At 37.0% G+C, this 12,452-nt stretch overlaps 1 protein-coding gene across 4 annotated transcripts in view; it reads right to left on the bottom strand.

The window, feature by feature from the left end:
• sema6a (sema domain, transmembrane domain (TM), and cytoplasmic domain, (semaphorin) 6A) overlaps positions 1 to 12,452 on the bottom strand; it is a 162,903-nt gene that overhangs the window by 47,518 nt on the left and 102,933 nt on the right. For all 4 annotated transcript variants that reach the window (XM_051929422.1, XM_028805261.2, XM_028805262.2 and 1 more), the window contains 5 exons: positions 12,214 to 12,304; positions 6,278 to 6,397; positions 5,482 to 5,570; positions 4,207 to 4,424; positions 2,673 to 2,804 (listed from right to left, as the gene is read on the bottom strand). In XM_051929422.1, coding sequence (XP_051785382.1) covers positions 2,673 to 2,804; positions 4,207 to 4,424; positions 5,482 to 5,570; positions 6,278 to 6,397; positions 12,214 to 12,304 — 650 coding nt within the window. The remainder of the gene's footprint in view (positions 1 to 2,672; positions 2,805 to 4,206; positions 4,425 to 5,481; positions 5,571 to 6,277; positions 6,398 to 12,213; positions 12,305 to 12,452) is intronic.

Raw genomic sequence — 12,452 nt, 5'->3', positions numbered from 1 at the left:
AACATTACAATTCATTTGATTTTGCAATATAATATTTAAAACAAAGGGCTCATTCTTGTGGTTGCAGAAGGAAACTCTAACAAGAACCTTTTCAACTGTCTGACTCAAATGTTCTGAGAATTACTTGGATTTTCTTCTTTTGATGCCCAGACATAATTTGATTTGGTGTATACTCAAATGAAATCAAATTATATTGTTAAATTATAACATTATTAAAATATGCTGTGATAATTTTATGCTAATCAGATTGAATTTTGGTCAATTTTTAAATGTCTGTTTAAGCAACTCAGTATGTCCATGTACATAAATGACTTTTGGTTTAATTAGTTTTGCCACTGCTGTATAGCTGGAATTGTGTATAAGTGCTCTGAGCTCGTACGCACTGAAAATTGTTATAAGAAAAATTACATTGAATTTAACAGTTAATTTGTTAACCAAACTGAAAATATCAATGCTGTACTTGTTTTTTTTTATTTTCATGTGTAAGATAATCTTTAATGCATTTAATACTGTTTTGTTGCAAATTATGAAATTAAGCAAAATATCTGAAGTTGTTGTCGTAGTAGTGTTGTCAAGTATACAGTATGGTGAAATTTTTCCTTGAGCAAATAGCTCGCTTGTGTTGGTAAAACATCTTACAATGTTCTAAACTATAATACTGTTTACATGTAATCCATACATAATTATTTAACCAATTATTATCAACACAGCATAACCAATGGCGGACTAGAGTGCAGTCTTCTTTTACTGCCCAAAATGCATTATTTTGATATGACATTATCTAGTGGAGGGCGGCACGGTGGCGCAGTGGGTAGTGCTGCTGCCTCGCAGTTGGGAGATCTGGGGACCTGGGTTCGCTTCCCGGGTCCTCCCTGCGTGGAGTTTGCATGTTCTCCCTGTGTCTGCGTGGGTTTCCTCCGGTTTCCTCCCACAGTCCAAAGACATGCAGGTTAGGTGGACTGGCGATTCTAAATTGGCCCTAGTGTGTGGGTGTATGTGTGTGTGTCCTGCGGTGGGTAGGCACCCTGCCTGGGATTGGTTCCTGCCTTGTGCCCTGTGTTGGCTGGGATTGGTTCCAGCAAACCCCCGTGACCCTGTGTTCGGATTCAGCGGGTTGGAAAATGGATGGATTATCTAGTGGATTTAGCTGCAGACTTTAACCACAACATTCATTGTTTATAATGGGACATGATTTTGTAGTACTGTTTGCAAGTGTGAGATTAATAAAATGATATGTATATTTAGGCTATGCCAGGTACAATAACATTAAGTTTAGAATCAGCAAAATATATCTATCCATGACAGTTACTGAGTGTCTAGCTTGTCCTGAACACAGGCACGTGTAATTCTGGTTCTTTTTCCTCTGCTACTCTACAACATCTTAACCAGGCAACTGGCAAATCTCCATTGGCTTTGTGGCTTCTGCTCAGTGGAACTCTCTCATTGATATGCTGCTATAATTAATCTTTGTTAACAGTCAAAATAAGCCTTAGATTGAATATAGCCATGTTCATTTTATTTTTAAATTGACTCTATTGAACCCATCCTTCAGGAACTATCCATCCATCCATTATCCAACCCGCTATATCCTAACTACAGGGTCACGGGGGTCTGCTGGAGCCAATCCCAGGGTGCAAGGCAGGAAACAAACCCCGGGCAGGGCGTCAGCCCACTGCAGGGCGCACACACACACACACCAAGCACCCACTAGGGCCAATTTGGAATCTCCAATCTACGTAACCTGCATGTCTTTGGACTGTGGGAGGAAACCGGAGCACCTGGAGCAAACTCATGCTGACACGGGGAGAACATGCAAACTCCACACAGGGAGCACCCGGGAAGCAAAACCAGGTCTCCTTACTGCGAGGCAGCAGCGCTACCACCGCACCACCATGCCTTCAGGAACTAACTCCTTATAAATTATTATTTATCTTATAATCTAATTATCTTGTTTTTAACTTTTTTTAGTTTTGTTGCTTTGAAGTGTTGTATGCTTTGAAAAGAGCATTATGATGGTTTGTCATTTGAAAAGGTCTTTGATGAAACAACGATAAATCAACTGATTAAGAGCTAGCTTCCATTCTGAATAGGAGGGTCTATGGAGTTTGGAAAATATCAGGGCAAAGAACAGCATGAATAAATAGTCACTAGAATTCAACACAATCATCTTAAATAGTCATCATCTAATCGTCTACGCATTGTACAGGTTCAGATCACAAAAATGTTCACATTTATTTAAGTAAATCCTCTATCATACTTTGCCAAGCTTTAAAAAAGTTATGAATGATTATGAGCTGAGTTTTATTTTAACATGTAAATATATTCTAAACATATCTAAATCATGCACAATTGTAAAATAGTAAAATACTTCATGTCTTTATATAAACTAAAACTAAAATGATGTTTGGACTGTTGTTTTCTTAATTTTAAACTAAAATGGCAAAATATTTTGTCAGTTACAATTTCTATGTTGAGATAACATCGAGTTGATTTTATTTTGCTATTTGTGCAGGGTGACCAAAGCATTCCTTTTCTATTTCCCGGCAAGAATTGTTATTTCTCTCTATGTATATAATTCTGAAATTATATGATCTGCTTTCTTTTTTGTTCATTTTAATATATTCAATATAGTACTACCTATATAAAAATGTTTTTTAAAATATTCTATTTACCTTGGTTTCGGCACACGCTCTTCCGGGACTGGCGTCCAAGTTGAGTCAGGGGATTTCTGCTCTTTGAATCTTCCGGTAAAAGCATTGGCAACATCTGCCATGTCATACGCACAGACCGCTGAGCCAGGTATGCTGCAATTTGACATTTATAAGTGTTTGTTTGTTATACTGATGTGAATTATGTGAAAAGTAACATAAAACACACAAAAGGTCCTATGCTAAATGCTTATTCCTCCAAATAATTGAAAAAAGGGAATGAATACTTTTCATATACAACACACTGAAAACTTACACAGTAATTTTACTAAAAAACGAAAGAACATGTTAAATCTTTCCTATGAAATGACAGATATTTTAAACTGCAGAATGAAGCTTATCTATATACAAGAAGGGAACCAAAAATTCCCAGAATTGGTCAATAGCACAGAAGTATGGTTTAGTTCTCAATGTGTTGTCAGTCAAAGAGTCTTTGACCAAAAACAATGTGGTTGTTACTTTGCACCTCCTATATTTGCCAAATCTGGCTCCCTGTGACTCCTTTTTTGCATCCCAAATTAAAATCGAGACTGAAATGAAGAAGATTTGATACTGTGGAAGTAATCCAGCCAAAGGAGTCTCTATACACTATAAAATGAATGAGTATAGGAAATGTTTTCAGGAATGGGAGATGCGCTGGTGGGACAAGTGAATTGCATCTCAAGTAGTGTATTTTGAAGGTGACTAATGGAGAATTGCTATAAGTATTATAATAAAGTTTTTTTCACAATTCTGTGAATTTTTGGTTCACCCCTTTGTATACAATTCAACCTATAAAAATGTTTGAAGGGTGACATGACAAAGGGATTAATCATATTATCTCTTTTGGCACCTTATTTCCCAAGAATAAAACACACATGATAATAATTCAAGAATACATCTAAAATACAGCACCCAGTGATACTAACAAATAAATCTCCAGTGAATGCTAAACAAGTGGAAAGTGTTATCTTGTATTAAGAATTGCATTAGTGTTCTAAACAAATAAAAAATGTATTTATTGGACAAAATTATATTATGCTTCTTTGGGAAGGGCTATTATATGATGCATATTATTAATAGTCTGTTTTGACAGTTTTAAGAATTTTGCCTCTCTTTGACAGACATCAAGAAATACAGTTTAAAACTTGAAAACATACACCCAGATTGATGTGACTACAATTCCCTAGTGCGAACATATGTATCAATATTAAGCTCTATTTTCATATTGTTTTTTTAATATTTATCTTCAATTAACTTTTGTAATTGTTTAGGATCTGCCATTATCCTTTTCCTCCTTGGTGTAGTAGCACTTGATCAAAAGTGGAAGTGCACACCAGGACTTTGGGAAGAGTTAACAGATTTGCAGGTTCCTTTGTTCTAACGCTGTAAAAGGTACTTAAGACCTATTTGTTTACATTACACAAATATTTTTATCCTCTCTTTCATTATTACTACCTGTGACCAAATTCTTAATATCTAATAATATAATATCATTATAATAAAAACTGTAAGTCACCTGTTATATGGTGTTGAGAACGTGGCCAAGACAACATCACGGCCATTCAGGTGGATAACATTAGTCACTGCCTGTAGCATGTTGAAATAAAAATGAGAGTCTCCAGGAACAGAGCAATTGAGACGAGCTTTGAGAAAGGATGTCCACTGTTTCTCCAATACTCTCTGTGATCCACCACGGTCATTTTTACAGACCCGGGCCACTCTCGGAAAAACAACCTGTATTAAAAGAAACATAAATGAGACACTTAGAAAACTAACCTATTAGCTAACTTGTTTAACATTTCTTTACCAGTGTTACTATACAATGAGAATAAAGAAAGTTTAATAAACTATATAAAATATTTTTTATGTTTATCAGCAAAACTAGCCTGCAACATATACAATTTAAAACTTACTATATAAAGAACCAAATATTTTCATGAAAGAATGAAGTATGACCTTGCTGGACTAAATAAGTCAGAGTTTAACAAAAGGACATGGCTAGGTGTGTGGATTGCTAATGCAGTATCTGCAAACTGGCTGGAAGGGAAATGTCTTATCTTTTTCAAGTGGTGTAGTAAAGCAGATGATTTGGAGACCTTTTACATCTGACATTTATAATAGGGCCATCAATCCTTACAGAACTATGACGACACTAAGCATTTAGAAACTCATTTTCACAAAGGTTACAGCCTGACCTTACCAATTATGGCATAAAACCTAGACATCAGACCTCTGCTGTATACCACACCTAAAGCTGTAAAAAATAATGTATTAGCAGTTCAAGAAAATGTGCAATGTTTGCAAGAGAGGCAATTGTTTTATCCCTTATCACACTGTTTAAATTATATAGTCTACATTTTCTAGCAATATGTTTGTATTATCCAGCCCCCACCTGCCCCACCACCTTATGTCAACCACAAAGGAACCGAAGAAGGATTTTCTTATAGAAATACACTCAATATTGAAATTTAGGAAGGTAGCTCTTGCATATCTAATCAGTGGCCAACCACTGTTTATAACAAGGACAAGGTAAAGGTTTACCCCATATTGCTCATCTTTTTTAAATGCAAATCAGAAAAATATCTGTTTTAGACAATCTGTCCTTTGAAGATTTCTGTTACCTTCATGATTGCTTTATGTATATAATAACAATTCATAACATCTGCTTCTTGATTTTAAACATACCAATATGCAATCTGCAAGTAATGATCCATTGGACATAATTTACTCTGTTTCTGGCCTTATTTGAGTAAAAGGAGCCAAAAAAAACTTAAAGCCAAAGTAGCCTTACCTTTCCCATACTGTTATACTCCACAGCAATTTCTCGGAAGAAGAAGTAGATATAGTCACCATAATCTACTGCTTGCACGAAATAGGGCTCTGAAAATAAAAAGTACATAATAAGAATATACACTAAAAAGCAGATAATAAGAATGCACACTGCTTATATATTGTGGCAATAACAGCAACAAAAAGAAGGTACCGATGTAAGAATGTAAAGTAAGCTAAGTTGACAAATAGACGCTAATCGCCGTTTTTATGGACAGATATCTACAGGCAGTGCCACCATACTGCTTTAATTAAGAGAAACATTCCTAGGCATGGTAATGGAAATACATTTTACTGTAGTTCTAACTTTGATGCTGAAAATACAAAAAATTTAGAAACAAAAAATGAGAATGCCAAAACCAAGTCTTTAAGAAATAAAAACTCAGCCAAGATAAACATATTTTTTTATTTAGCCTGCAGTCAGAAAACTGAGTTCTGCAATGTATGAAATCTGACCCTGTTTCCAGTTCAAGAAAAGAGAAAAGCCCTAAAGCAAAAAAGCAAGATGTCATTAAGTTGATAACCACAGGCACTCCTCAGATAGAGAAAATAAAAATAAAGGCTGATACTGGAGCAAAAACATCCTAGGCCTTGACTCCAATCAACAAATATCCTCCTTTCCTGAATTTAGTGACCCCACTAAGAGAAAAGCTTAGACGTCATTATTTTCATTGCTAAAAGTTACATACTCTCATGTTTAATGTGTGAGGCGACAAATTATCTTTCTCGCAAATGTACACATTTCATTGTTTACTTACCTTTCAACCATTTTGAGTCATGTTTGACTGTTCGCAGGGTTGGACTGTCTCCAAGGCTCCGATAAATGACAGCATCGATTGCTAAGAAATCTGTTACCGTGGCAGAGTAAAGCTTTCCATCTGGAAGGAGAAAACACCACAACAATGGGCTTCCCACATCATTCACACAGCAAAAAACATGACAGCTGTAATAACTTATGTGCATTTAGAAGCACTAGCTTGAAAATTCAAATTGTAATTGATTATAATTTGCAAATTATACAGGGGTTTACAAGACTTGTTTTGGAATAGTGGTGGGGAGGGAGTTACTTAATGATTGGAGGTTTACCCTGTTTTGGTAAAAGTCAAAAAATCAAAGCAAGTAATGAATAACACAGAGTCTGAGTCATACAAAGAAGATTCACAAACTAAACAGAATGTTCACTTAGCTTATTTGTAATGTGAACTTTCAGAAAACTGTCAAGACTAGTGAGATAGATAAGACAGTGAAAAAATAATGTTGTGCTTGTATGGTGTCAAGATATTTAAAAGTGAATCTATTTTTATTACTGTCACAAGTACACAAGTTCTATTTTCCAACATTACAGTACATTACTGTAGTACTAGGGTGTTGTACCGTGTTAGCCATTATGAATGTAGTGAAAAGTCAAGCAAAATGACACCTTTTATTGGCTAACTAAAACAATTATAATATGCAAGCTTTCGAGGCAACTCAGGCCCATTTTTAGTTAGCCAATAAAAGGTGTCATTTTGCTTGATTTTTCACTACAGTACATTACTGTAAAATAGTGAAACCATGTCCTCTCTAATGTAAAAGTATTGTTTAGTAACAAAGTATGTTACTTTTATGTTTAAACATCTAATCAGCCAGTACATGATGAGCATACAGGAAGAGATGAAAACTCTACATGCTTAAAATGGGCAATGGGCAATTAAGAGGATCAGACTCCTTTATTGATTTAGCAAGTGACTCACTGAAGCAAACAGGTTCATGTTAAATCCTGTCTATCTAAATAGCTGTGAAATACAGAAAAAAAGTCTCAGATGGCGCATAAATTAAGACTGGGAAAAAAGATAGCTAAATAACATGTATTTCACTAACAAGTATACTGTATTTTATAATTTTTTGAGATGGTTATTTCATGCCAGAGAAAGCATTTTACTAATCTCATGTAACAGGCTATGTACACATGGCAAAAAAAGGTTTCAGTGATTTTGATAATCTGTAAATTCCAAATAAGAGGAATACATTCAGTCCACCAATTTCTGTTTAATTATGATTTGCATGATTGCTGTAATGATTATTTAAATCATTATTTTTTTCATAACATAATGAAAGAATAAGTATCGACGGGCTCAAATGATTAAACAGCAGCCGTTAGATACTTATAAAAAGTACAATATTTTTTCACATCTGCTCATACCTCAGCAACTAAGTAGTCCCCAGTCACTACAAGGGAAGGAACTGCATGATTATCTTAATATTTTTTTACAAAGAATCACATCTGAGTAATATGTATCATCATGTCCCAACAGTATGGTTACATATCTCAGAGTGTGATGATAAATTACTCTGCTCTGCATTAAATCTTTTTTTCTGTTAAAGAAATTGGAAGAAAACTTGGTATTTAGTTTAATGTTGAGTTATAGAAGTTTTTTTTCTCATTGCAAACATCCATCCATCCATTTTCCAACCCATTGAATCTGAACACAGGGTCACGGGGGTCTGCTGGAGCCAATCCCAGCCAACACAGGGCACAAGGCAGGAACCAATCCCGGGCAGGGTGCCAACCCATCACAGGACACACACAAACACACCCACACACCAAGCACACACTAGGGCCAATTTAGAATCACCAATCCACCTAACCTGCATTTCTTTGAACTGTGGGAGGAAACCGGAGCACCCGGAGGAAACCCACGCAGACACGGGGAGAACATGCAAACTCCACGCAGGGAGGACCCGGGAAGCGAACCCAGGTCCCCCAACTACAAGGCAGCAGCGCTACCCACTGCGCCACCGTGCCGCCTCACTGCAAACACAAAATGTTTTATACATTTATTCCAAAACAGCATGTACTTTATTACAACTGCACTGCATGACTCCCTGTACCTATATAATACATATCTACATTAAAATTAGAAGTTAAATTCTAAGTTCAATTTAACACTAACAACATAGCAGGGTTCAATATGCAATTCTGTTACTATGCAGTGACAGGACTGCCACCACAGATCAGATTAATGCTATGGAACTTCTTCTATAGCTCAGAAAGCTACATTAAGTTATGTTTGTGTCCATTCCATTATGTGCATTTGGGCCAGGTTTGATCTAAAGTGAAGGAGGACAAGAATCATATTTACTTGTAAATGCATGAATTACACTTTAACATGCAAAATAGGTAAGAAGAATACAGACATAAAAGTGAAAAAATAAAAATAAAATAAAGAGGTCATAACCAAGAAAAAAATTAAACAAACTCAGATAGTAAAACAATAATGCAGGGGAACGGAAGCAACATAGTATAGAGTGAGGGTTGAAACAATTAAGATGATTTCCTGAGAATACCTTATTTGTGAATGATAATGGGATAATGCATGTACTGCTGTAAAATATGGATAGCCCAATAAGGTAGCTAAAACCAGCACAAAGGTAGCTAAAACCAGCAAAAAGTATTTCATTTTGCTTTGGCAGTGGCAACTGAAATCACCCTGGTAGTACAGAAAGACAAGAATTATCAGGGAATGGATGTTCTGGTTTCTCCAGTAAGGCAACAGACAGGGACACCAAAGAAGAAATGAGAGACAGAGAGAGAGACAGAGGAGTATTGCCTAGGAGGAATCTTTTAATATGAGAATGTGTACCCCTTTAAAGAAAAACAACCCAGAGGCTGTGTAAAGACTTGTCCCATAAAGGATGGAAGTGGTCTTGGGTGTTACTGTATGTATTTCTCCTGATTGTGGCCCTTTTTCTGTCTTTCATCTATTCTCCTGGTTGCTCTTTTAATACGAGTTGGCTTGCTGACATAGCAGTTTGACATATTCCAGACCAGTCAACTTGCTGACATAACAATGTTGACACAAGACAGTTCCATCGTTCTGTGGCCCCAACATTTTACTAACCAATCACTGAACTCTATAGTTATCCAATGCTTCTTTAGGAGGATCCCTATGTGGGGCTCTAATGTCATTTCATGGAAGTTAAGAGAGTAACCTCTCTGCAATTGCAAAAATGCAACTGATGGTATTTTGCTGTCTGAAAAAAAATGAACTGGAAATAACTGCAACCAGAAAAAGAAACATTGTTGAAAACCAAGCCTAACACTGAGGCAGAGGCTAAAACAGCAATCTAAAATTGTAGTGAAAATTCAAAACATGGATTCTTTTAACTAGAATATTCAGACAAAGAAAGCACACATTAACAAGCAGAGTTGTGTGTTGTTTCCGTTATCTCAGATAACCAGTAAGAAAGCAGTGCTGACCTTTATACTGTCATGGAAGTGATGTCATGTGACACTCAATTTCCATAACAATGTTGGGCAGTGCTGGTAGGAAACAAAATGGCACTGGAAAAAGACTTGAAGGAAAGGTAATGTTTTAAAAAATTTTAAAGAATAAAAGCAAAGGACAGAAATTAATTCAGTGCGTTTCAAGACCTCCTAAGGAAAATATAAGACTGAAAAAGATGCCAAAAAACATACAATCAGCGTATGGGAAGAGGAGAGTCCAGAACAGTGAGATTGACAGGCAAAGAGTGAAGAACAAACAGCAAGATAAAGGATGAAAAAGAAGAGACTGCTTTGTACTAGGGATGCACCGATACCACTTTTTTGGAAAACGAGTACGAGTACGAGTACTTGCATTTCAGTACTCGCCGATACCGAGTACTTAATAAAAACATGATTATTAGGGTTACCACTTTTAATACAAAAAAATAAGGGACGCATACTGCAGCGGGGGCCACATCCCGTATTACCCAATCAAAAGTAGGAAAGGAGGCATCTTCATAAAATGCGTGTGGGATGATTTGCATGAGACGCTGCTTTAAAAAAAATGATAAAAAAAATACGGGACAAAACCCGTCCCGTATTGATTCAAAATGGGACGCGCAATTTCATTCTCAAATACGGGACGATTCCGTATTTTAAAGGACGAGTGGCAACCTGTCTGGAGCATTTCCTCAAACACATGCGCTATAGCCTGGCTGGTGTGCGAGCCGCGGAATTGTTTCGCATGTAATATGGCTTGTTGCGGCGTGAAACTCTCGTCTATCCACTGGGAGGTTAGGCTAATTAGCGACACGGGGCTAACACTGCTTGTCCAAATATCCGTGGTGAAACTAAACGCAGAGGAGGCTTGCAGTAGGCTGTGGATATGTTTTTTCACGGAGTCGTGTAGTTTAGGCAGCTCTGTGTCAGTCATGTAGCGGCGGCTTGGGAAATCATACCTGGGCTCCAGAACATGGAGAAGACGCAGGAATCCCACATTTTCTACCTCTGAGAGTGGCTGGTCACTCAATGCAATGTACTCGATAATTGCCTGTGTTATTTTCACAGCACGTGGATTGTCTCTGGACATTTTCTCTCGTCTTGCAAGAGTTTGCTGCAGCGTGGGTTGTGTTGGTTTAGAAGCGTGGGTGAACTCTTTGTACTCGTTGTCGTGTTGGGATTTTAGGTGCTTGATTAAATTACTTGTGTTAAATGCGCTACCTTTTGAGCCTCCTCTGGACAATTTCGCTGAGCACAATTTGCAGTCCGCCTTTGTTTTGTCGTCTTCATTCACTTTGAAATAGTTCCACACGGCTGACATGTCTCGCCTCGCCTTCTTCCTGCTCTGAGCTGCAGCCGTGGCCTGGGGGCGGGCACTCGGCGCCTGTGATTAACCCCTTACACGCCGCTCAAACATAGACATTTCTCAGACCATGGTATCGGTCCCCGGTATCGGGGGACTTTTAACGAGTACGAGTACTTTAGAAAATGTGGTATCGAGGCCGATACCAGATACTGGTATCGGTGCATCCCTACTTTGTACATATCGAGTCATGTGGATGTGGGATGGTCACTACACCACACAGACAGAGCTAAAACAATCATTATAATTAATCAGTGACAGATGCAGCTACGTTGTTTTGTCCTGTTTATTTAGAACCCCGTATTCTTCTTTTGTATTTATTTATTAAATGAACTCTCTTTCTGTACATTTTGTCTTCCTTAACACTGTTCAGGCAAGATGAAATCTTGTATCTGTTGTATCTCTAATCTGTTCAGGTAAGATGTAAATGATTACATCTTGCCTGAAGAAGGGGCCTGAGTTGCCTCGAAAGCTTGCATATTGTAATCTTTTCAGTTAGCCAATAAAAGGTGTCATTTTGCTTGGCTTTTCTCTATATTCATAATGGCTAACACGGTACAACAACCTAGTACTACTTAACACTGTTCTAAATATTAAGGACTGCTATTATGATGAAATGTCATGTTAGAATTAGTCTTTCTTCTCTATTTTTTAATTCAAAATGAAGACAACATATCATAGGTTCATAGGGTCATTATTGACATATACAAACTATAGTGAAATTTTTACTCGCTTGTTATGCAAAAGTGTATGGCCACAACAATGCCACAGTGGTGGTTTCTGTACTTTTACAGCTTCCACATAATAGTTTCAAATGATAGGCTGGTCACTGTGACTGTGGACTCTACACGTGTGCCTAATGTTGCGAAGTTTCTCATGCTTCAAATATGTGTGTATTAAGTTGACTTCAAATTTTAAATTATCCCCATATAAGCAAGTGTGGGAGTGTGCACCTATGTGGCCTACAGGGGACTTTCAACCAGTCCACCATTGGTCCCTGCCATTCAGATGATTCTTCTAAAATAGGGTCCATCCCTCATTCACCTTTATTAGAAGAAAGATAAACAAATACTTTATAAACTTACCAGCAAATAATGCAACATTAGCATGTTTTGCATCATATGGACATCTTGCCATCCCACTTATTCCATCTTCAAGGACATCCAAAGATTCCATCTGCAAATAATTGGTACTAAATTATCAGAAGCTGCATTTCCTATTTCTAAGAAAAAAAGTTTAAAGTTCACTCTTTATTAGCCTTTCAGAAACTACAAGGACCTGTTAGTCAGTGGTATGTTGGAAAATACTTTCAGGAATGCCTAAC

Source organism: Erpetoichthys calabaricus, chromosome 7, assembly GCF_900747795.2.
Source record: "Erpetoichthys calabaricus chromosome 7, fErpCal1.3, whole genome shotgun sequence".
In the NCBI taxonomy this organism is placed as follows: domain Eukaryota; kingdom Metazoa; phylum Chordata; class Cladistia; order Polypteriformes; family Polypteridae; genus Erpetoichthys; species Erpetoichthys calabaricus.
Note: the sequence above shows the minus strand (reverse complement) of the source record. Positions and strands in the feature narration are given on the sequence as shown.